General features: G+C 35.2%; 1 protein-coding gene across 1 annotated transcript in view; it reads right to left on the reverse strand.

Annotated features, from left to right (window-relative positions):
- Positions 1-911: 911 nt before the first annotated feature.
- The window catches only part of PJA2 (praja ring finger ubiquitin ligase 2), a 60,769-nt gene continuing 34,374 nt past the window's right edge, over positions 912-27,306 (reverse strand). The window contains exons 5-10 of the mRNA XM_008056757.2: positions 25,133-25,318; positions 21,112-21,297; positions 15,346-15,457; positions 6,558-6,672; positions 6,051-6,172; positions 912-3,589 (exon numbers count right to left, since the gene is read on the reverse strand). Coding sequence (XP_008054948.1) covers positions 3,464-3,589; positions 6,051-6,172; positions 6,558-6,672; positions 15,346-15,457; positions 21,112-21,297; positions 25,133-25,318 — 847 coding nt within the window. The 3' untranslated portion in view covers positions 912-3,463. The remainder of the gene's footprint in view (positions 3,590-6,050; positions 6,173-6,557; positions 6,673-15,345; positions 15,458-21,111; positions 21,298-25,132; positions 25,319-27,306) is intronic.

The raw sequence follows: 27,306 nt of genomic DNA on the forward strand, positions 1-27,306 counted from the left end.
GCCACACAGAAGAAACAGGACTTTTTCTCATTTCACTGTGCTGTTTATAGAGAAATCTGATAATTCTTCTAACCCTTGTAAGGGTACTGAATGATTCCACCCAGCAGTGGCTGAATGAAAATTATGTTGAAATTATAAAAGCATCTATAGTAGAGGTGTGTACCATCACTGTTTCTACTTTTGAGACTGTTTCTCTAACACATGTTTATTCTACTAAAGGAGAACCAGAATTCTAAACTTTCTACAGCATCTAGACAAAATAATTAGTTTTTGTGTAATTTTTTAAAAATTATTTTTATTTTTTGGGGATGAGATCTCATTATGTTACCTAGGCTGGTCCTGAACTCCTGGGTTCAAGTGATGTTCCTGCCTCAAGCTGGCTGAGTAGTTGTGATTAAAGGTGTGCACCATAGCACCTGGCTAGTTTCTGTCTAATTTAAATAGGCATGATATATCAGCACCAACTGACCCTTCTGAAATGAGTGAAATCTTTGAACTCTTTGGAAACCATGAGGAATCTTGCTAAACAGGTGAACTTAAATAATAATCCCACGCCTGATTTGGAGAAAGCCACCGAAGTGAAGCAGCCTCCCTTCCTCCCTTCCGTTAAGTGTTTTCTGCTGTCCTGAGTCAGTGTGGAAACCAGGCTCTCCTGAAACAAACAAGATTGCTAAGAATGTTCAGCAAGAGAGGGCAAGGACTCAGAGACCCTCTAGCAGCAGGAAGTCTACCAACTACTTCTGTATGGCTCCCTGAAGCGCCTTCTTAGATCATAGTTAAGGACTTTACATAAAATCGTGCTTGGGAGTCTATTCTAGACGTCCCTAATACCTTTGTTTTCTGCCATGAACTCTAGATCCTTCAGGGGTTACACTATAAAGTGATATGATTACACAATTAAATATTAGAAATGACCACCGAGTATATTCTGTTTATTGTTTATGATTTACACGGAAAATGATGGGCTGGGGTTATAGAACAATAAACCAATCATTACATTTAGACCTGGACTTTGGAAAGACTTGCATTCCATTTTTAACAGTTCACATATATCTAACAGCTTATATATAAAATCAGATCACAAATAATCTTAAGAGTTAGTTAGTTTAGAGATATACAAGAAACAAAAGAAAACCACATAGATCTACCTTTAAATATCAGCATTCATATTAAAAGAAATAAGAAAATATTTAAAAAAATAAAACTATTAGGTAGTCACAACATAAAATAGAGAAATAAGATAAAGGATATTTTATCAATATTCATACTTATTTCTAATTTACTTTTATTTATTCTTGACTTTTTCAAAAGGACCCAAGATATGTTCAAATAGTATTTTGGTGTCAAACTTGTCGGCTTCAGTTTATACCAGCTTGTTATGACAAAAATCCAAACTTTAATATTCTTTTTTTCATTGAAGCCAACTCTTATTCAACTTTTCTCCTTCATAGCAGCTGTTTATAGATAGTAGGGAGCCAAGAATGAAGGACAGTAACAGATGGAAAGCAAAAAGTACAACAGCTATCTTAAGTTCAGCTCTCAACATTGCTGGTTGAGTTTGGAACCAAAACCTCTTAACAACTGGCAGATAATAGCTCAATCTAAATAGGCAAAGAAGAAATATTTTCTTTGGAACAGCTGCTATCTAGAAGAAAACCAAGGTCCCTTAATACCGCCTAAATATAATGTGTGGCTTATTATAGAAACATCTTTAGCAATGTAAGTTTAATCAGTAAGTGTCACAAGTGATCAACATACTTGAAAGAAAACGAACAAACAAAAAATCATACTAGCCACAGATTTCCACCATATACACATGAAAATTCATTTTAATCTGATTTGACTCCTTGACACTAACTGATTATCAATGAAATATGATATAGAAAGATCACAGAGTAGAAAACAAGCAAAGATTAGTTTATACAACAGTGACTATATACATCAGAAGGAAAACATGCTAGCTAATGCAACATTAACATTAAGGCCTGAATGTAAGCATTTCCCAAGCCACAGAAGCCCCAAAGAATCCCTAAATTACAAATTCACCACATTACGTGCATGCAATGTTCACTTTTGTTTTACCCATAAAAGGATACACAGTATTTTGCTGTAAATACCAGACACATTTACAATATATGCAAAAATTAGAATGCAAGTGTTATGTTCCTTATATTTAAGCTTCAAATGTGCCAACAGTGAAAATTCATTTATTTTTTAAGAATGGAAAAAAGAGACAAAATATAAATACTCAGAGAAATTACACAAATAAGATGTAATTCTGCATTTGGGAAGCCATATAAATATTCCTTTTATGTGTCCAAACTATATTTCAATGGACCAGTTGGATGGATGTACACTATGTGCTCTACTATTTTACTCGCTCAAATGTGACATTCTAACAGCCCTCATTCTCTAGTGTTGACATCAAGTCACATTTGTAAGTGAACCATTACGCCCATGTCTGCACATATTTGTCTACTGTATGTGATTACCTAAAGAAGAAGCTGTGCATCTTAGTTTGGGTTACATAATTACAAAGATGACCCTGTGCAAGTTTTCAGATCTTCCAAAATACTGCAGAACCAAAATAACCTTAAACTTACTATATCTACTACTTATCAAACAGATGCACCAAGAGTGTTTTGGACCTTCCAGTATAATTTTAAACAAGGAGAAACAGACTGGGTAAGAGGTTAGAAAGGGTTTCATAAGGCCATCTAATTTATCTCATTGTATCAAACACTGAGCACACTGGATTCTTCATATACTGCATTAACCTTATGTTAAGCACATCCACTGTTTTATTAACTAATTTATTTTACTCCCTAACCACTTCAGGGGAGGGGGGGTTACATCTAAGATTTTAAAATTTTGTGATGTTCTAGCCAAAATTTTAGCCCCCAACTGGCATTCTGGAAAGCCCTAATTTTAAAGAGATGGAAAAGTAGACACCTTTCTGGAAAACATCTCAGTATTATAAGCCAGGAGGTTATGAAGGAGCAAAGGCAAAGGGACCAGTGAAAAAGTATGCTTTAGAATTTGTTTTATTTCCAATTAAACCAAATTTTACTACTGTTCACATTTGTCTTCACATCTGATGCAAATAGGAGAACCTAATTATAATCACTTAGTGGTAGTATTTTAGACGCAGCCAATAATGTGTGCCACATAGATGATTATTTGTTCTGGAGAGAGTTAGCTGGATAAGCTTGACTTTACAATTAATACAAACAAATTCAACTAAAGAAAATGGATGCACTGCTTCAACATTCAGCTTGAAAATGTTTAGTACTTTCTGCAAACCTAAATTTAGTTTAGAAAGGTCAATATTCTCTTTCTAAACTATGGCATATACTATATATAGCACTTTTAAATATATTTATATATAATTATTTGCACATCAGATTTAGAAGGAATTTGCAGATTTACTCTGATAGACTGATCTCTTTTCAGTTGTTAAGGTTTAGGATGCTTCTGCAGTACTGTCATTTGAAGGTGGGGCATCAGGATCAGGCTCGGAGGAAGTGGCTGCAGAGGTTTCAATAACTGCAGGTGGGAAATGACGGCGGCACACAGGGCATGTTCCCGACTGGAAGGAAAAAACAAGTAAGACCCACCAGAAACTGCCACACAAGTAACTTAATAAAGAAAAAACAGTATCATTATCTTAACAGTAAATCAAGTAGCTGAGAACCAAAAACCAAATTAACTTCAAACCCACACAATACAGAAAGATACTATTTTAATGCTATTTCTTCTGCACTGCAATCAGACTCTAATTTTTTTGAGGGTAAACAATGTCTCTAAATCATGTTTGTACCCTTAAGGTCATTCATCTTTTATTTAGTGAGTTTTAATTAGGAGCCTCCATGCTCAACACTGATGCTATGGCAGAGTATGAGCAAAGAATTATGGTGGATGTCCTCACAGAAGTCAGAGTTTAGCTTAACAATAACCTGAATTGCATTATTATTACCTAATCTACTATGCACATATTAGAGAAACCACAGACCCTACTTAATTCACACCAAATCATTTCCTCCAGAATCCTTCTCACATACACTACAGCCTCAACTGTCAAAGCAGATGGACCTCAGATATTCTTTATAAACCATGCAATTTGTTTCTAAAAAAAGAGATGGAGCACTGGGGGCCTTATAAATGACAAATCAACCAACCACAGATCTGAGAGGGAAAGTAGGAACGGAAATAGCTATACTAGGAGTACAACATTTTAGGACCAATGGAAGATTACTGAGATATGTCATTTGATGACACATTGTACTCTTGTAAATCTTGTATTTTTTCCAAGGAGATATCCCTAATAGAAGGGATCATGCTGTTGAAGGTGACAAAGAATTGTATGTTGGGAACTTTCTCACCAGACAAAAAAAAAACCAAAAAAGGCTTTACATGAAGTTGTTTTATGTCAGGAAAGAGACTGAAGAGCTCGTTACCTTAGGCTATAGCAATGTCAAGTATCATTCAAGGCTATACAACATATATAATGTTTAGAATTTAAGGATTCAATTCAGCAAACATTGACTGTGTACCTGCCATACTGACTAGGCCCTAAACAGCAACACTTGAGAGTCAAATATATGAGTGTGGTCTTGGTCAACTACACATACTAGCTGTGTAATTTGGACAAGTAACAGTCACTGGAAAACAGGAATAAAGATACCAATATATCCTAGACTTATTTTGAGAATGAAATGAGACATCATTAAATAGGAAAGATCCAGTAGCACCTCACCCATATCACACACACAAAACACTGCTTCTTAAAAAATACAAACAGGCAAGTAACGTTTTAGAAAAGTAGAAAACAAAACTGTAAAACAAACTGAATATACACACAGACATAAACTAGAAGCTAACATCAACAACTAAAAGATGAATTGATTTGATAAAGGAACAGTGAACATTTCTACACTTGACCTTAGAAATTTTAAATAGAGTTCTGATAAGGATGAAGTGACAGTAGAAGGAGAAGAATAGCAAAGAAAGGAAAAGGGAAGAGAAGTGAGGAAGAAAGTGGGTGGGGGAGGAAAAAAGAAAGGAAGTGGTTATAGGAAAGAGAAGAAGCTGGATCCATGAGTAGATAAGCTGGGAAAGTGATTTGGGAATTCCTACTGAGCCGGCTGGTAAATAAGTAAAGCTCTTTCTTTTATTTAAGTAATTCACATATACTTTAATTTTATTGGGCAAATATTTAAAGGCAATATATAAAAACTGGAATAGAAGCTTCTTGGTAAGGTTAAGTATCTCATACACATTTTCAGAAATACCAACTTGTATCAGCATAATACCTGTATACTGTATACAGTACTTTGAGCAGTGCCAAAGGCTTCTTTCCTTGAGATACTTTTGAGATGAACAAATTTCAGGGTTATAATTACAGTTCTAAATGGTTTCATTCTAAAATGATTTTCAGATATTTATCACTTCCTAAATAATCAAAAACGTTAGTTATTGTTGTCTACTTTTTTAGACAATGTTAATAAAGTAAAATAGTTCCCTATTATTCCTCACCTATTATCATTTAAGGCAATCATTTTTTTGTTTTTTGGTTTTTTTTTGAGTTGGAGTCTCACTCTGTCACCCAGACTGGAGTGCAGTGGCCGCTCCTGGCCACCGCAGCCTAGACCTGCTGGGCTCCGGCAATCCTTCCGCCTCAGCCTTCCAAGTAGCTGGAACTACAGGCGCGCGCTACAACGCCCGGCTAATGTTTTGATTTTTATTGTAGAGATAAGGTCTCGCCAAGTTGCCCAGGCGGGTCTCGAACCCGTGGGCTCAGGCAATCCACTCACCTCGACCTCCCAAAGCATGGGATTATAGGCTGAGCCACCCAGCCTGGCCTTGCAATCAGTTTTTAACAATGAATTAAAAAGTACTACAAATAAGTAGCTAAATAAAATAGGCTTAAAAGACATTACCATTATTAACTTGTGGGAGAAACTATTAAAGTATTAATTTTTTTTTAAAGTGACTATTTTTTTCCCCCACTGCATCAGAGAGCTAGAGTAAAAAGTAATTCTAAAACTTACCTTCTGTAGCCAAATTGAGACACAAGGTTTGTGAAAGAAATGGTGACAGGGCAACTCTGTGGCTATATCATCCTTAATATATTCACTGCAACAGATTGGACAGCACTGTTCCTGACCAATAGCTGAAAACAACAAATAATTTCGATCTATCAATCACATATGGTTCAATTTTAATAAAACTGAGAATCAACATATTATACTCACAAATACCTATGAAAGACAAAAGAACCAGACTTTGATCATAGCATGCTCTGCCTAATACATGACAATTCAGAATTTAATAAATGTTGCTTTTTTAGGAAAGTTGACATGGAGACATCTGTCTCAGCCTATTGCTTGATAAATTAAAAATATTCCTATACTAGATGAATGTTTGCCAGCATCTGGTTACCACAGAAAATCAAAAGAAAGTTTCTAATAGTTAAGTATTTCATCTTCTACGTACATTTATAATATACTTAAATAAGCAATGTGTCCTCCAACATCTGAGGTCAATGTTGCTCTTACCAGTGTGATCCTCAAGAACAAGGGTCTCTGGAAGACCATCAATGCTTTCCTTACTGGCTGGTGGATTGGCCACCTCAACATCTACTGCAAGAGACTCTAAATGTGCCAGGGCAGTCTGAAAAACAAAAGTTAGGGTTCTTTGTAAGGGAGAACTTTTAAGACAGTAATAGAAAACTATTTTTTATGGTATCTTCCAAAGTTATATTACCATTATTCATTATTCTCTTCTCTTTAGTTTCTTTTGCTTTAGTCCCTTGCTTCTTTGCCCTTTCCAAAAGGAACCACCCCCACCACACCAAACCAAAACATCAAACACACAGACACACACACCCCAACTTTCCACAATTAAAACACAAATCTATCTTGTCTCAGTAATTACCTACTTTCCAGTCATAGTTATAATTTTAGAGAAGTGGCTATCTCTTCCAACTATGAGTACCTGTGTGGGATCAATAACATGAAGTAAAGTAAACACTTCAGAAAGGTTCACTTTCTGAAAGATAAAACGTGGCCGAGGTTACTAGATGCTCAAAGTATAGAAGTAAACAATGCACTCCTGAATGACTGTATCTACTACCGGCACAACCAACACACCCACATTGCCAGCTGTAAGTACTGCCAGGTTACCTGGGTTGTGAACTTCATTTAGGGGCTTAAATGTCTGTGTAAAGTTACTGTTCTACCAAGAATCAAAAGAACAGCAGATCAAATGATCATCTAGTATGAGTCACTCTCATCTTTTCTGCCTCCAATCAGACTAGAATGGTAGGAAGAACTTTTGTCTTTTTGCCTGCAAACCATACAAATACATGCTCTTAGTTCAGCACAGAGGCTGTTTCCTCTGCCTAGTGCTTTCTGTCCATCCTTTAAATTCTATAAATCCCTCAAGGATGGGGGTAATCCTGTCTCTGTCTCTTCCATGAAGCCTATGTCAGTGATCCCAGACTGTACTAGTATCTTCCTTCTGAACTGCTATTGTACCTAAGTAATTCGTATTATATAATTTAATAGTTATTTGTTAGTTGTTATATCCCAACTATAGTATCATAAGATCACAAAGCTACAAAAGACCTTAGCATTAATCTAGCTGAATATTTCTTTGTGGGGATGAAAAAGTTGAAACAAATCTGACAACCATTAAAACTGGGCCTCCCCTCCTAGAAGGAATGAAAAATAGTATAACTGCTCTGGAAAACAATATGACAATTGCTCAGAATTAAAAACTGCAGTATCACGTAATCCAGCAATTCCACTTCTGGGTATGCACCCAAAAGAACTGAAAACAGGGGCTCACACAGATTTGTATACCCATGTTCATTGCAGCATTCTTCATAAGAGCCAAAAAGTGGGAGCAAACCAAGTGTTTATGGATGGATGAATGAATAAACAAAATGTGGTATACAGATACAATGGAATATTGTTCAGTCTTGAAAAGGAAGGAAATTTTAACACATGCTACACCATGAATGAACTGAAATAAGCCAGTCGCAGAAGGATAAATACTGTATGATTCTTATAAGAGGTACTAAAGTAGTCAGATTAAAAGAGACAGAAAGTAGAATAGTGGTTGCCAGGGGCTGAGGAGAATATAAAATGGAGAGTTACAGTTTGTAACAACATGAATGTACGTAATGACACTGAACTGTACATTTAAAAAATGGATACAATAATAAATTTTATGTTATTTTACATATGCCTAAGGTTCTACCATAGATATTTCCAACAAGCATTTAAGGTGACTAACAATAGAGAATTACTATTTGGCTTTAGGCCAAGCCCAAAGCAAAATCAGAACTAAAAAAGGAATCAGCAAAAAGGGTCACCAAGAGTTAAGAAACACAGTTAATAATATTGAACACTAATTCTGACTCTGAATTTGCAGAAATGGAAACTGTGTGCCAGTAGTTGAATTACTGCCTCTTAGCTCCAAATCCACCTTTCATTTCTGCTCTGTGAAAACAGAGCAGAATGCACCCAAATTTAGGCCTTTTAAATATTCTTCCTTTGTCAGCTGACATGGTTTTAAGCTTTGTCAGCAGAGGGCGCTGGAGAGACATTGCAGAAGGAAAGGACTCTGGTTCAAGGTTCCTTGGGTCCCCTCACTGTGTTGGGGCTTCTCTGTGCATAACTGGCTTCTCCAGCGCCAGGCTCCTCCAGTATGGGTGGCTCTTCCAGTTTTTCCAGTGACTGGCAGCTGTAGGACAAGTGGCCAGCAGCTTCTGTTGGGTGGCAGAGTGCTTTCAGTTAGTCATCTCCATTAAGTTTCTCTGTCTCAGAGGGCAGATTTTTGCCAAGTTGTAGAGGGCAGATTTCCACAAGTTCTGCCAGCATAGTGTCTTAATCTTCTGCCAGCATAGTGTCTTAAACTTCTCTATGAGCCACTGCTGTCCCCTCCAATAAGGTCTGGATCTCAGCCCTAGGGGTGGGAAAATACAGTGCCCTACTGCAGCCTGCTAATCCTGCATTTTTACAGTTCACTTTACTTCCTAATAGCCAATTCCTTAATGTTGTAATGTTGTAGTTTATAATTACATTAACTTTCCCTGTTCAAATTATTGTATTTGTCTCTTTTGTGACTGAGCCCAGACTGATTAAAAAAAAAAAAATTGGTATTAGGAGTGGTCCCAGGACCCAGCACTGTGCAAGAATAGGATTTTGATATCGGTTCAGTTGGCCTCTGGGCTTGAGCTCACTGCTGAGCTCCCTGCCAATGAGAACAGGACAACCAGCCTATAGTGGCATCCCAATTAATCATGCTATCACTGAGGTTGACTGTGATGAAGGACCAACTGAAGCATGTGTCTTGGGAGCCCAGAGAGCTGTCATACTTGACCTTAGCGTAGTGATGATCTGACTATAAAAACTGTGATGTGAGATGGAGTATTCCAAGTGTCCTTGTATACTTATAAAGAAAATTACAAATTCAGGTCTATTAACTGTTACAACAGAGTGAAAGTCAGAAAGCATCCATAAAAGGCCTAAAAGAAGCTCTTCTTAAAAAAAAAAAAAAAAATCAAGCATAAACTTGTGTGGATTGCTAAAATTAAAATGAGAGTTAAAGCCGGGCTCAGTGGCTCAGCCTGTAATACCACACCTTGGGAGGCTGAGGTGAGTGGACTGCCTGGGCCAGCGGGTTCGAGACCCACCCGGGCAACTTGGTGAGACCTCATCTCTACATCAAATCAAAAAATTAGCCGGGCGTGGTAGCACGCGCCTGTAGTTCCAGCTACTTGGAAGGCTGAGGCGGAAGGATTGCTGGAGCCCAGCAGGTCGAGGCTGCGGTGACCAGGAGCGGCCACTGCACTCCAGTCTGGGCGACAGAGTGAGACTCCAACTCAGAAAAAAAGTAAAAAATAAAAAACAAAACAAAAAAAAAAATAAAATGAGAGTTAAATTCTCAGTTTCATCAAGTTTCCCAAACATTTTATCATTGATTAGTTAAAGAACAGGATTCTGAAACTTGGAATGGGGTATCTGGTTGAACTCAGATTCAACTCAACAAGTTATTCTAATCCTGCTTTTACCAGTAGAAGCAGTCTGCCCTCCACAGACTAGGCTTCCTCTGCTTGAAAACTGTGTGATGATCTCACCAGGAGTGTGTATCTCTTATACTTCCACACCCAACAGTAAAGTTACTAGAAAATGACAGTAACCAAAAAAAGAAATTGAGGATAGAAACAGTAATGTAGGTTTGAGTCACGCTACCCAGTAAAGAATCCTAACCAGCTGAGGTCCTGGCTGAGGGCAAGGAAAATACGGAATGGGTCATGGTGTTCAATTACAGTCTCATGACCAAATACAGAAACAAGGACTAGCATTGCATACTTTCTATTTGCTTGTTTTATGTATGTGCTGACTTGTACATGTTAACCATTCTCCTTCCCATAATATGACAGGTGTTGGAAGTTAAATTTGCAATTAAGTCTTTATGTAAAAGAACATTCAGTGTGACTGTGACTAACTTCGTGGAGTAATTAGTATAGCTGGTGGTAGATACAATGACTTTTGGTACTATGTAACTGCTTACTCTGGGGAGAGGGTGAAAACCTCTTTTGTAACATCAGCTGTTATCTCGTCAGGTAGAAATATAGTTGTATTCTTGGATGGAAATTTTAAAAGGTGTATAAGGAAGTCAAGTTGTCAATGAGATGGACTATTTCAGTAATGTAATTATTGCTCCTCAAATTAAAATGCACTTTTTTGTCTGTAAAAATCTGGACTATTTAAATATTTTCCCTTTTAACAGCTGGCATGATGCTAAGTTTTGGTCACAGGGCATACTGAAGAGACACTGCTGGAGGAAAAGAGCTTTGCTTCTGATCCCAGTGTGTTTGCTTGACAGGCTTCTGTGACCTCAGTGGCTTGCTCTAGTGCAAGGCTCTTGCCATATACAAGGCTTCTTCCAGCAGCCAGCGCCTGCAATGTACCCAGAAGCCAGCAGCTTCCCCCAGTTCCACAGCAAAGTGCTTCCAGTTAGCCACCTTCCTATGAATAGCTTTCCCCAGCACCCTAGAGGGTGATTTCCAGCAAGTTCTGCCAGCAAACACCAGTGACTTTTCTGCCATGCAACGAGCCACAGCTGTGCTATTTCCATCAAGGTCTGGATCTCAGTCCTGTGGTGGACTGGGGATTCTTCCTTAGGTGTTCTAGTTTTGCCCGACAGGTGGTGGCTCCTCCTTATATATACTTTTCCTATATTTCCTACTGGCCAACACCTTGTTACTCAACTTCTTTGTTATAGTTAAAAATGCTTTATATTAAACATTCCCATTTGGAGAGAGGAAATAGAAGATAGGATCCTGTTATCTCTCGCTTTCTTTTTCACATAACTATAATTATGACGTTCCTTAAATTCCCTATGTACTACTCAAGGCAGAACCTGCTTATGAGAACTCATCTGTGCTATGCATAAACAGAAAAAAGGGATATTGTTTATAGTAACTTCTATTTGGGGAGGTTTTTCTGGGTTAACTATGCTTTGATATGTGTTTGTCTCTATGGGTTCATTATATTTTCTGATAATTATCTGTGCACTGCTAGTGCTAACACCTGGAATTTCATATATAAAAAAAAATGTATTGGTACTCTCACATATTTAAGATGATCTGGGATTACTTATAAGCAACAAGACCAAGAGACCATTTTATCTGCTTATTCTAGGGTGAATAAGCCACTACTATGAAAACCTATAAAAATACAAAAATCTATCTACATCTTTAGACAATACAATATATTTTCAAAAGTTGGCCCAAGTGGTAGACAGACAACTAAATAGTCTGAATAGCCCAAACTGTAATATATCTAGGTTTAAAGGAGTATAATCCTTCATCAGCATAAAATTTCATTTCTAAAAAATAAAATATAATTTAGTTTTTAAAGAATGAAGATACCAACAATGATTTTGACTGATCATCATTGAATCCAGATGCACCATTTACTGAGAAGCTTTTACCACTACACCAGATATTTTGCTAAAGGTTCTATCACAATCTCATAATAGCCCATGATGTACATTTTATTATTTATCTTTTGTAAATGAGGAACCTTAAGTTTAGATTAAGTGAATTGTCCAAGGTCACACAGCCCATCTAACACAAAAGCCTATGCTCTTAACCTCCACATTGTTATTGCTTCTCTAGTACCTACACCTGAGTGTATAGGAGATGCTGTTGTGACCATGTAAAGACTTTCCAAGATATGCAGGGGTGTAGACAGTCTTAGAGACTCAATTTAAATTACCTTTCTTAAGTAACCTTTCCTCAAGCTTATCTGCATAAAAATGTACCTGCAGTTAAAAGTGTCATGCTGCTTCTCTGTTTTCATATACCCCCCCCCACTTTATAAGTAAAAGCATATTTCTTACCCATTCAGAGGGGCTATCTGAAGTACTAGGGTGCAACTGAACTCCAATAACTGAATAACAAATCTTTTTAGGTCACTTCCAATTCTTTGCTTTCAAAAACTGAAGGAGAATCTAAATAACTAATTAATTTATGTGATTTTTGGCAATTATCTCTAAAGAATTGATTGACAATGAATGCTATGATAAACTCCTTACATCTCCATTAATTTATGTGAACCAAGTTTCTTAACCTTACATTCATAAGATGAAAAACAGAAATAAAATTTATGCTGAAATGAGTTTCATTCTAGTAACAAATAACATTCACTCACAAAGTAACTAAGAAGGGAAAAAGCCTCCATCATCTCATTAAGATATGCATTTCCAGTAAAATTTTATGTTTACTTACCAAATTTGTAACAATTTATTTTAATCAACTAGTATACTATTAATTTTAATGCATTTAACCAATTTTTTACATTAAAAATTTTAAACATATTTGTCTTCAAAAAAAGTATGGTAAAGAATAATTATTACTTGGATTTACGCTAAAAAAAATTTTGAATGTCAACATTAACATATGCAATTACCTGTTTTTTACAAAATTTATTTTGAAAAGTAGAAATCGTCAATATCACTGTTTCAAAAAGTTAAAGATGTTTGCCACTTTACCCCATCCTCATTCAAATTTGAGGCACAAGTATATTTATGAGACAAATGTATATTGTCAATATTTTCACCAAAAGCCACTACCTAAAAAGAAAGATCAATCTAGTATTGGAAAAATAACAGAAACAAAAGTAACAACTTCAACAAAGAAATAGTGCTACTTGAGAAGCAAAATAAAAGCATGCAATGTGTTTTGGTTTTGTTTCATTTCAATAATGTTAGTGTTAAATATAAGAGAAACAATAAAATTTTGAATTATTTCAGTTTCATTATAAAAATGATTAAATAAATGCATACTACACATGAAAAACATTTTTCTGCAGAGTGCTAGGAAGACTTAACTATATCGATTCTCTAGGGGTAAAATGTTTCAATCAAATTCAAATAAAATAAAACAGAGCACTAAAATGTGAGGAAGCTGGTAAGCTGTGGAGAAAGGAGATGCTTACAGCCATTAAGCAGAGGCAGAAGAATGCATGAGTAAGAGTAACTTAAAAAGTGGTAGTGCCACTGGGTTCCCTATTGGCAGAAGCCAACAAAGTATGGAACTGGTTTTGTTTGCCTTTTGTCTTTGTTTACTGTACTACTGCCTTTACTGACCTCTCAAGACCGATCCCTATGGCTCTACAAAATGCAAATCAAATGTCACATTTCCCACTAGTAATAAGTAATAAAACATTTTATTCTCAACATTTCTTTTCTTTTTTAGATTAGAATAGATAGTTTATTCAGAAAGTAGATCGGAGAGAAAGGGTGGATCCACCTCACCCACATTGGAGAGGGAACCATTCATTTCAGCATTTCTTTTTTAAAGTATTTGTATTGTAGGAAATCATAAACCACTAGCATAAAAAAGTTAGTGACTCTTATTCTTTCTATATTATGTTTCTGTTGCAAGTAATAATGCTGCATCATTATTTCATATGTTTCAGAATTTGGCAAGGCAGTTAAATAATCTGACAAAAATCCTAAGTGCATCCTGTCTCATGATGTTCTTTCTGACTTTTTTTCCTAGTATATAATATTTCTGCCATGGTCACTTTGAGAAAAACATACACCATAAAGCATAATGGAGAGCAATGATCTCCATCGAAGATTATATGTATAAAAAAAGTGTTGTCAAAGCAGAGCTAGCGTGTGTGTGTGTGTGTGTGTGTGTGTGTGTGTGTGTGTGTGTGTGTGTGTGTGTGTAGATAAACAGGTGTTTATCTTCTATTTTATCAATCTAAACTGGACATTCAGGCCAGGCATGGTGGCTCACATTGGTAATCCCAGCGCTCTGGGAGGCCAAGGCAAAGGGGATCACTTGAGGTCAGGAGTTTAAGACCAGCCTGGGCAACATAGTGAAATCCCATCTCTATGAAAAGTTTAAAAAAAAAATTTAGCCAGACATGGTGGCACTCCCCTGCAGTCCTAACTACTCAGGATGTTGAGGCAGTGAAATCACTTGAGCCCAGGAGTCTGAAACTACAGTGAGCTATGACTGTGCCACTACTTCCCAGGAGATGGAATGAAATCCTGTCTCAGTTAATCGACATTCTAATCTCAAAAAATTTCAAGATAAAATGTATTACAATGCTCTTCAAAGTTCTCTCTTGCTAATTTTTGTTCTCTCACCTTTGGCTCATTCACCAGTTATTACTGTTTGTATATCTTAAAAATCACTTTGAAAATAATGACTTAAAAAAGACTTCTTATAATGAAACCCATTAGTGTAGTGGTAGTTTCTAAACATAAAAATACTTGGGTTCTGACCTTAGGCAAATAAATTATGAGCAAGTTTTTCTGTTTTAGTCAAATAATAAAAAGAAGGCAAGAGATACTTGAGCAGCAAATGTGCCAAACTGAAGTATGTATATGTGTGTGGGGTTGAAGGGAAGCAACTTTCCTAACTGCATTAGGCAACCAGATAGTATCTGAGGCCATGAGAACAAAAGAAGAAAAATGAGTTGTAAAGATCATTTGAGAGCTTCAATTTCATGTCACAAATATACTTGTGAGTATACACATGTATAAAATATTCACTCCATACCTGTGTAATTCAATAGAGAAAAAAAGTGTATTTCTATTCTGTAGTAAAAATTGAGAAATATTGCAATTTGAGGCAAATTGGCAGTTATCAAGTGTAATTTATATACATATACAATCATTCTTCAATAACTTACTAAACTGATGAGAAAATAATTCACCTTTTCTTAAGAGTAGTTAAAAAAAACCTTAATTTTATCATTTGTATCCCAATCAACTTATATATGAACATCAGAGTTACTAACATACCTCCATAGCTTGGGCTAAGCGTTCTTCTAGTGCCATGTAGGTGAGGAACTGAGGATCCACATAAGAAATAGCTTCGGCAACTCCTAGTCCATCTGCAAAGCCATCAAATAGGCTAAAAAACAAAACAAAACTCACAATCATGATTTGGGAAATCTTATGCTGAGGACATAATTATATTAGCATGTTAGCAAACTAATAAACATACTGTGAACAGAAAACCTTAAAACATAGTAATATCAACCTTGTGGGGTTAGAGGCAGGAAGAACCTAACAAAAGTTAAGCGCTAGACATAAGTAAAGAAACCACTACTTCACCCATTAGTCAGTCACACACATTACAGAAAGTTTATAGAAAAATTCTCTTTTGTGTTTCTAGTTCTAACTCTAGAGACTGCTTAAGGGTATGGGTTGAGCATCCCAAATTCAAAAATCTGACATCTGAAATGCTCTAATAAACATTTCCTTTAAGTGTCATGTTGATGTTCAAAAAGTTCTGGATTGTAGAGCATTGTAGATTTTGAATTTTTGAATCTGAGATGCACAACTAGAAGTATAATTTAAATATTTCAAAATCCCAAATAATTCCAAGTCCCAAATTCTCCAGTTCCTAGCACTTTAGATCAGGGATACTCAACCTGTACCCCTTGTCCAATTCTTTTCCCCACCTAATTCTTTCTTATACAGTTCTCTTCTGATTATTTTAGTTTCCAATCTTAGTGTAGGTGAAAAATACAATAAAGAAAATAACTACATTTTAATTCCATTATTATTTAAAGCCCCTTTTTCTTCTCTAATACCTTGTATTGCTTAATTACTTTGAGTTTTGTTTCCTCAAGATTTTCTCATTAATCTCTCTCTTCCTCTTCTATTTAATAGGTCACCACCATTACTATACAGCTTAAAAATACCTAGCTTCCAACTGCTCATTTTTATTCTTATTTTTTCTAAAGAACTGTAAGCTCCTTGAAGAAAAATGTCTCAGTCTAGTCCTACTCTCCTTCCTTGACCCCTAAACATACAGATTCCTCATTTTCCTCTAGTCTTAGAAATACTAAGTATTTCAAAACTTGAAAACTATAATTATGTCTTCAGTCCTCTTCTCTCGAATGTTGCTCCACTAAAAATTACAATCAAGCTCATTTCTTCAATCATCCTCTCTGCAGGTAATTCCTAATCTCTACCTAACTCCCAAATGTTCCCTGCACCTTTTCACCTACATTTCTAGTTGTTTGTGGGGCACTCTGAGTAATGTACTCCTACCACCTCATAAATCCAAGAGCTCCAAACCTGAGTTTATTTTGTCTAAAGACAAACTTCTGTTGACTTCCAAATCCTATCAGAATTTGACTATCATAGTCAGAAACATTCATAGTTACACAAGTTAGCTCAAAAATAGTTCTGATGTCAACCCATGTGCTATCATTCACATTACAAATTTATCACCAAGAAACACAGAAGTAGCTCTTACAAAGAATATATTATAGCTCAATAGTATTTGGAAATCAGCAAACATCACATGGTACAAGAAACAGACATGCTCACACAATCACAGATTTTAGAATTAGGATTAATACTAAGAATTACTGAATCCACCCAATCTTGCAATACTGGAACTCCATCTACAAGTGAGATGTAGTGCACAGAGGAAGAGCCCTGGTGTTGTCAGATAGGGACTTAACTGAATCAGAGTTAAATAATTGGAAAATACTTAACTAAGACTCTTTCTTCATCTATAAAACAATTAAATCAGTAGATGTACAATGGTGCCCAGCATAGAGATGTCACCATAGCAGACATTCCAGAGACAGAAGAAATCTGCCCTCCATGCTTTCTTAGCTGGTATGTACCAGTGTGGGATAGCTCTACTAAAAGTTTAAAACTTATATGAAATAAGTATTCTTACTTATAACTTTAACCCTGTTGCTAGAGTTCTGCCTGTTGAAGCAACATAAACGGTGTCTTCTTTCTCTTTGCAAAAAACCCGTTCAAATTATCTCCCAGTAATTATTTTCTTCTCAGGCTAAGCAAACTCAGACACCTAAAGCATACTATCTGGCTATAACTTGGTCACTGTAGAATAATCAGTTAACATTAAAAACTCTAATATCATGCACTGGCAATCACCATGATAGTAATTTTTTCAGGCAAGAATCACTTGGATGTTAAAACTAGTGGATGAAAATGTGACAGAAGAAACAGGTTATTTAGTCTCAAAGTTATCTTCTCACTAGATGCCTATTGATTACAGTTGACACCTGAACAACAGGGTCTTTAACTGGATTTTCTTCTGTCTTTGCCATCCCTGAGGACAGCAAGACCAACCTCTCCTTTTTCTCCTCCTTCTCCTCGCCCTCTCACTGTGAAGATGATGAGGATGAAGAATTTTATGATGATCTGCTTCAAACTTAATGTTGCTGAATAGTAAATATATATTTTCTTCCTCATAATTTTCTTAATAACATTTTCTCTAGCTTGCTTTATTGTAAGAAAACAGTACATAATACATGCAGCTCACACGTGTTAATCAACTGTTTATGTTACTGGTAGGCTTCTGGTCAACAGTAGGTTTATTAGTTAAGTTTTTTGATAGTTAAAAGTTATATGCAGTTTTTTTACTGCACGGGTCAGTGTCCCAATCCCTATGCTGTTTAAAGGTCAGCAATATAAAGGGAAAAATCACAACCGTAAGGAAATGTGAAAGATAACATTATAACCAAATAATCAGAATTTACATCACCAGTAACAGGATAATTTGACACAGTGTATTTTCTGATGTATATGGAGAAGAACAAAACATTACTTCTAGGGTTTTTCTGCTGAAAGTTTGTAACTCAAATCTCATGACATCAGACAAATATAACCTAAGGAACATTCTACCAAATAAATGGTTTGTATTTTTCAAAAACATCAGAGTTATGAAAAACAAAGACTGAGGAAATGCCTAGATTAAAAGACATTAAAGAAACATGCTAGCTAAATGCAATGAAAGGTCCTAGTTAGACCAGAAAAAAGTTTCTCTGAAGGCACTGGTGGAACAATGAATAAGGTATATAGATTAGATAAAATTGTATCTGTGTTAATTTTCTGACTATGACCATTTTACTTTGTTAAATAAGAAAATATTCTAGGTTTTAGAAAACACATTTTAGAACATTTACAGGTAAAGGAACATCATGCCTGCAACTTTTATTCATAAATAGGCCAGGAAAAAAACCCCAAAACTTTACCATAAATATAGAGAAAAAGGAAAGAGAAAATGATAACACAGATGTGATTTTTAAATGTTAACATTTGGGGAATCTTAGTTAAGGATATACGGGAATACTTTGTACTATTTTTGCTGCTTTTCTATAAATCTGGAATTATTACAAAAGTTTAAAAGATTCTCTTATTAAGCATAGTTATATCTGCACAGAATTAATTTCTCACAGTTTTATCAGACTAAAAAGGTTAAGGAATTATCAAAGCATAAATAATTGGTAGAGTTGGGATATGTCTAAATCTGAAAACCATCATTTCTCTGTGTTAGTTCTACCACACCAAACTATGAGTTACTCTTGAATATTGTGCTACACTTCTGCAACTCCAATTGAAACAAGTAAGCAAAACAAACTTGACAGAGAACTTTTTCCATTTTCCTTTAAGCTAAATTAAGGAACCAAAAGGCTTTACTTTTTTTCTAAGCAATGTCAAAACAAAAGACATGTCCCAAAGGTTGACTTTAGAGACAAGAATTGTCACTGTTTGCCATGGTTTTTCTTTTAGTTGTCAACATAACATGCTATCTTAACATGAAATGAAACCACATTTTTCACATTATCAACCTTTAGACACTGCTATATAAATTAATATAGTACCACACAAGCAAACAATGAGGTTCTGACATAGAGCAACTTTCAAAATTTCTGTGTTAAAAATCAATGCTAAAATGCTTTCCATATTTTAAAAAATTACTTTGAAGCTCTACAAATTTGGGGACCATCAGTAAGGTTTCTAAAACCTTAATACATCAGCCCCAGTCAGAAAGATCATCACTGAATTAGAACCTACAAGCTTTCAAATTTAAGTTAAAATTATACTCAATAAAGACTTCCACCATTCCTTCAAATATTTATGTGGAACAAGCTTTTCTGAAAGTTATTTAGAAATACATATCAAGATCCTGAAAAACACCACATATCTCAGGAATGTCACCTCCATTAATGTGTACTAAGGGAATAGTCAAAAACACAGAACAAGTTTTATGGGGGAGTGGCAGAAACAGCTCACCACACTAAAGGTAAACAATTCATTAAATCTTAGTGCACCCATAAGATGGAGCTTTTTCATAAGAGTTATGAAAAATTTTTACAGAATCTTGAAAATGTGCAACAGAAAAAAATCTCTCACACGAAACCATAACTGCCTCCCAACATGCACAGATGATGCTAAACAGATGATTCTTTCTGATTATTTTGCATAATGGACACAGAAGACTTCAGAAATTAACAAGCAGTACAGTAAGAAGGTAATGGGGAGGCATAAGAGAGGGAGGAAACAAAGAAGTATCAAAATCAGCAAGACTGGAACTAGGTGAAGATAGTGATTTTCCATAATGTGTGGGAAGCTAAAAAATGGGTTTTAGAAAACAAAATGTTTAAGGTGGAATTACAAAATACATAGCTGTGATAAAATTACAATTATAAAATGCATGGCTGATATGAAATCCCACTTCTACTTCTACAAAATGGTGATAAAAGTCTGCTCTGCATATATTTTACTCCCCCCTGGGAAGTAAGAATAGGAAAAGGTAAGGAGGATTTGAGGATGCTCAGTTCCTCATCTGGAACAATCTGGAGAAGTATGAAGAAGTAGTTAGCACAAACAGAAAAGAGTAACCAAAGACACAAAGAAGGCCTTAAAAACGTATGTTCTAGAAAACAGCACAGTTAACTAGGGGATATGAATGAGTTTTTATCTTTATTTTTCTAAATTTTCTGTAATGGAATTTTTAACTAGAAAAACAAGACAAATTTCTAAAAATATATTTGTGCAGAGAAAAAAACAAGGGTTATAACCAAACTGCCCCCCCCCCCAGAAAAAGTAACAAAAAGGAAACAGAACATTCTTTCTACAGCTCAATCATTAGCTGCTTCAATGAGCTACTACACACTTGAAAGATTTTATAAACCAAAACAAAACATTAAACTATGAATACTGCATCATAAAAAGTAACAATTCTACAATCCACTTCACTTACATGCAACTTTTATTTGAAGCTCACTATTGTCAGCATAAATTTAATGTTTTCAACATGATTGGAAAAGTACAATCATATCTTCCATATTTTACATTCAGAGAAGGAAAAGGAAAGATAGTGAAGGAAAAATTATTCTTCTGATTCTGATTTTTCAAGTACTTTTATGTACTTCAAGAACTATTCATTAAAAACTTATTTATGTTTAATGCTAAGTGCTACTGATCATACAAAGCAATATTTTAAGTCAGAAATCCAAAACTCAAAAAAAGCATATAAATACTTGGAAATCAGGTGAGCTTCAAGAGACCTAAAGGTCAAAGAAGGAAGGAGGTCACTAACTGTAGGAAACAGGAAAGAGTCCATGTAGGAAGTAACATCTGAAATGAGCTTTGAAGCAGAGGAAGACTAGCAGATGGGAAAATCAGAACACTTCTTGGCTAGGAGACGTTTAATTTTCATAATTTACAATTATATTCAAACTCTACTTAATGAGCAATTAAGCAAGCTAATAATGTCTAACCACATACCTCCAGTCCACATCTAAGTCTTCACTCACACTGGAGTCATCCTCCAAGTTATTGTTCCCATCCAACATGAAAGCTTCAGGCTGTGCAAATTCATTGGCAGGTTCATTTCCCTCATCACTGCTACTTTCATTGACTTCATTGTACTGTAACCAAGGAATTTCTCCCTCTTCCAGGGATGTCTGCTCCCTAATACAAACATTTTAAAGGAAGTAAAAACATTTTAAAACATACCACAACACTGTCTTTAAAGACTTCTATTCAGTGCAAGTGGATTCTTTGTTTTTGAATTCTAAGCTCTTGGTACTTTTATGATTTTAAAAAACTGCTTTCCTTAACTGCACAATTATTTAAAAAGGAAAGAAATTTGTTAGAGTCGCATGTACATAGAAATGGTTCCTAATTACACAGGAACATATTTACTTGACTTACATATTATCTATGCTCTTCTATTTCTTCTTTTTGCATGAGAAAAATAAGAACAATTCATTCCAGACAATTTGAATTTTTTTTTAAAAAACTCTTCTTGAGTGGTTTTCCTTCACAGTTAAAATAAAATGCAAGTTCCTCAACCTGTTCTACAAATCCCTATGAAAAACAGGATTTCTGCGTGGCCCACTTATCCAATATCATCTCTCACCACTCTATGTTCCCACTCTTCTATCTACTTTTGCAACATACGGAGATCACTTCCACCTTGAGGCCATCTTCTCTCCTTAACATGTTTTTACACTGCTACTTCCTTCTTGATATTCCCCATCAGGCTACAAGTCACCTACTCAAGGAGGCCTTTCTTGACTACTCAGTTTAAGCAGCTCTCCAGTTACTGCCTGCCATATCACTCTGCTTTATTTAAATTACAAAACTTACTTTCATTTAACATCTTCTTATTTGATTATTGTCAGTCTAATCCCACTAGAATCTAAGCTCACAGGAACAAGGACATACAAATTGATGATATATTGGCAACCCCCTCAGGTTCCCTCCTACTCTGGGAGCTTTTCTATACTCTCAATAAATCCTACTTTCTCCAAAAAAAAAAAAAATTGATGATATACATCAAGCAAATAAGGAGAAGGTATAGGAAGCATTTCAAAACAGAAGGAAAAGGACTTGTCAAATGGCATTGGGACAACGGAGTATCCACCTGGAGGGAGGGAGGTTAAATCCTTATCGTATTACTTACCCTTAAATAAATTTCTGCTTTATATTATTTGAAATGCACGTATACATGTTCCCCAGCCACCACCACTAAAAATACAAATACTACAAGAATCATAGGAGAAAAACTTACAAAAATCCGTGTCAATCTAAGCATGATATAAAATCTTAAAGCCACGGACAAAAAGACTAAGAAATTTTCAACATTTACATTAAAGAAAACACTTAAGGAAAAGTCAAAACACCAAAAATTTGGACACAATGCTCAAATTGAGAAAACTCAGAACACAAGAGAGACAAAAGGTATTTGCTTAATAAACAGAAGTTTAAAACGTAAAAGCAAACCAGTAAAAAAAGACTAACATATATTAAAATAATGGAAAGAGGCTAAGGATATAATTAGTTGGCAGAAAAGGAAATTCAAATAGCTCTTAAATTTTTTAAAACATTTTACTTCATTTGTAAAAAGCAAAATGTCAATTAAAATAACATTAAAATGTTTCAACTACATTTAAAAAATTCTACATGTAAAAAATTCTTAATACACTGCTGGTAAAGCTTCGAAGAAAGGTATTCATACAGTATTGGTACGAAAGTAATTAATATAAGTTCTTGGAGACTGGGCACGGTGGCTCATGCCTGTAATCCCAGCACTTTGGGAGGCCGAGGTGAGAGGATTGCCTGAGCTCAGGGGTTCGAGACCAGCCTGAGCAACTTGGTGAGACTGTGTCTCTACAATAAATAAAAAAATCAGCCAGGCGTGGTAGTGCACACATGTAGTTCCAGTCACTTGGAAGGCTGAGGTGGAAGGATTGTCTGAGCCCAGCAGGTTAAGGCTATAGTGGCCATGAGCAGCATGCCACTGCACTCCAGCCTGGGTGACAGTAAGACTCCTACTCAAAATAGATAGATAGATAGACAAGTTCTTGATGAAGAAACTTGGCAATAGCTATAGATTAAAGTATGTACATACTCATAGATTCAGCCCAAAAACCCCACAAAAGGCTGCTAGAGTAAGTCTAATGAAGAAAAATATGAGAATAAAACTATAATTTGGCATTACAGTAATGTAAAAGACAAATTTTGAAAAACTTAAATTATCAAGTTTCAGTACCTCTGCTCTTGCCTTTCCTTTTGTCTGTAAAGCTCTTCCTCAACCACTAATTCTCATCTTTTGTATCTTAGTTCAATAGTCAATTCCAAAGAGGTGTGCGACCATTCTAACGAATGTAGGTTCCTATCAGTTACCTTCTACCACATTACTACTTTATTTCCCTCCCAGCAATTGTTGCAGTCTATAATTTATCAGGTTTGTATCTTGGTTATTATCTGTTTTTCATACTCCAGTGCAAGCTTTATAAAGGAATGTTATTTGCCTTGTTCACTGGTATAATCCCAAGATCTGGCACAATGCCTTACACACAGTAAATGCTCAATAAATATTTGCTGAATAATTACTATCACAAATGATATATGAATCATTTAGTACTAATTAGTAAATAAAATAACAGTGATTAAAGGCAATCAAATATAAAATATTATAGAGGGAAAAAATGCCAACTCAACCTACCATTGTCAGAAACAACAACACTTGTCAATTTCTTTCTTTACAGATTTTCTATATATTTTATTCCTAGATTTTCTTATAAAATTAATCTCAGGCTGGAAATGTATACACTTTGAGAAGTACATGTTTTAATATTAGTCTAGGCTGAAACAGTTTTTTCCTAAAAATCCCTAACTTACCAAAATAGATCCCATGAAAAACTAAAAATTAGAACCACCAGTTATCATATAGAAAAGGTAAAATTATCAAAAACTTAATGCCATACAATGAAACAACAAGCCTAGATGGTTTCACAAGTGAATACTAACAGACTTTAAAGGAATAAATAGCAAGAAATATAGAGGACAGGGGAAAAAAAGAGAAGTATATACCTTATTTTAGCAAGACAAGTATCAAACTGATATTGAAATAAAAAGCTAAAGACAATTCATATTTAGCGCTCTCAATATAAAAATCCTATAAAATACTAGCAAACAGAATCCAGTAGCTCGTTAAAACAATAAACCATGACTATGTGATCATATGTGGTTTATTGCAAGGAGCAAACGAAGTTAAATATTGACAAATCTAACAACAGATCACCAGGGCAAAAGTGAAAAAACAAAATCATTTCCATTGACGTTGAAAAGACTAACAAAATTCATCAAACATTTTTCTAGAAATTAACAAAATAAACCCATCTATTATGCCCATAAAACAAACTCGTCTATTGTCTATGGCTACTTTTACACTACAAGAGGAGACTGAGCAGCAATCACAGACTGGACACAAAGTTGAAAATAATAATTATCTGATCTTTCACAGTATAAATTTGATAACCCTTGTATTAGAGCATTCCTATGAAAGTGAGGAAAAGACAAAAATGTTTACCATCAATTACCGATGTTCTGGAAATATTATTCAATGCAAGTAGACAAGAATATGAAAACTTCAACTTTTGCAACTGTCTCCATTTCTGTGAATAAATCACTAACTTCCCTCTTGAGGTTGCCTTTCCCCCTTGCCATTACCTCCACTGTATAGCAATGGCAGCTCCAATTCACTCAATCCTAACTTAACCAAGCCTTTTATGCGTCTAAGTTTTCTTCATAAAGTGGAAGCATTTATTACCAGTATTTTCCATTTAATTTTTCTTTTTAAAATACTAAAAACAAAACGAAAAAAAATCAGTAGGTTCTATTGGTCCTACATAAGGTTTATAAACGCAATTAGCAGCATATCCAACATTTGAATGTAATGTATACCATTGTTGTACAATATACATAAAAATAAAATAAATCTCCCTGCTAAACATACCCTTCTTGAAGAGATAATTCTTGGTTTTCCTCTTCAGGGCCACTGCTATCACTCCGTAGCTCTGGTTCATTCTCATCTTTTCCTGGCAGGGTCTCCCAGCTTTCATCACTTGAGGACTGATCTTTTTCTGTACCAGAAAATCGGTGCGGCAAAGAAGCAGACCATTCCCCATCACTGCATTCTGAACTACAAATCAGAACAGAAATAAAATAAACCATTATTATTTGTTTGGTTATTTTTATCATTTGGTGTGTTAACCAGGCATCACAGCAGACTGCTGGAGTCATGCCACACATGTTTCGTTAGGTGCTAATTCAACCTTTTAACTATTTAAAAAAATACATACAGAAATAAACAGATGCAGCAGAATGTAACACTTTCAAAAGACTATGATATATGGCAAATTATGGAATATATCACTTTATTTTTTCTTTCACTAAAGAATATAACTACGTATAAGCTTGTCATATTTTAGACTACATCTAAATACAATTTAGTAATCTTAAATGCTATCTGGAATAAATAATGACAGATTTATCACTCACCTAACCCAACTAAAACAACTTTCTATTTACAGATTGACAACAAATAACATATTCTCTATGAATAAGTTTCCTCTATTACCATGTAGTAAAAGTTTAACGGTCTTTTCCTTCCTTTCCCACACACAAAAGAAACTTTTAAAATTAGGGATATTCACATTCATAAAAACACTACAAAACTTTATGGAAATTCTTAGGTAGGACGGTGAACACAAAATAAACTTCAGTTCAAGAGAATAGTTAGATAATGAAACAAAAAAGTACAATAAACAGAATAAAGAACCACAGAAAGTTAATTTTTATTATACTGAACTAGTCTTAGTTTTTAAAGAGTTAATCATCTTACACTATCAAAGGCTAAAATGTTAACCTTGTTAATGTTGAAAATATTACTTATCAGTGTTGATAAGTAAAATATTACTTATCAATATTACTTATAAATGTTAAATGCCTTTTCCAACCATATCAACTACTCTTGTTAAGAATCTCCGTAAAGATTTCCATTTGTTCATCTGACTTTAGGGAAATCAAAAAATAACAAATTTTAATTTACGGTTTTTGAAAAGAAGTGATAATTGGTAGGAAATTACATTTTCTTAATGAAGATTATTATGTCATAATATCTAGTTAGTGAGTTTCTCCTGTTAGGTGAACTCAGGAAATCAATATGCTATAAACAAACAGCAGCACTAATCTGAGCTCTGAGAGATTTAATAGAAGCAAACACATAAAATCATCTGCCAATTTTCAGTAAATACTGGGCAGCAGGGCACAAACCCTTAAGAAAGAATGCAATACAGTCCAGGAACAGTAACTAAATGGTATTCTTTCAGCTAGGTATGATCCAAAGTTGCTTGTATTTTGAAGAATTATTTGTGACCCTAAGAATAATCTAAAATAAGCTGTATCTAGACCTCTATAAGTATCAAAATCTAACACAGGAGGAAATCATTTAAAAAGAGCTTATTGGGCTAAGTTTCCCCAACTAAGAAACTTCTCAAGTCTAAAACTTAATTACCAACTCCTATTTTGATATGTCTTTAACAATTAGGGAAACTTTTCATATAAATTTGTGGTCATTTTTTTAACATACTTAGATAAAAGACCTAATTTTTTTAACATTTCAGTCACAGTATGATCCTGTCCAGAGAGATAACACATGAAACTTTACTATTCCAGATTAATGAAATAACTGATGAAATATCTAAATTTTAACACAGAAGAGTGTTTGTGTTCAGTAGTCAATCTATTTTATTTTATTTTATTTTTTTGAGTTGGAGTCTCACTTGGTCGTCCAGACTGGAGTGCAGTGGCCGCTCCCGGCCACCGCAGCCTCCCCTGCTGGGCTCCGGCGATCCTTCCGCCTCAGCCTTCTGAGTAGCCGGAATTACAGGCATGCGCTACCACGCCCGGCTGATTTTTTGATTTACTGTAGAGATGAGGTCTTGCTGCCCAGGTGGGTCTCGAACCGCGGGCTCAGGCAATCCACTCACCTCAGCCTCCCAAAGGCGCAGGATTATAGGCTGAGCCACCGAGTCCGGCTCAATCTATTTTAAAAAGCCTATGTCAGGGATTGGCAAACTATAGGCTTTTGACCAAACCTGGCCCTGCTGCCTATTTTTTTAATGATCT

Source organism: Carlito syrichta, unplaced genomic scaffold (assembly GCF_000164805.1).
Source record: "Carlito syrichta isolate Samal-C Ts95f unplaced genomic scaffold, Tarsius_syrichta-2.0.1 Scaffold302457, whole genome shotgun sequence".
NCBI lineage: Eukaryota > Metazoa > Chordata > Mammalia > Primates > Tarsiidae > Carlito > Carlito syrichta.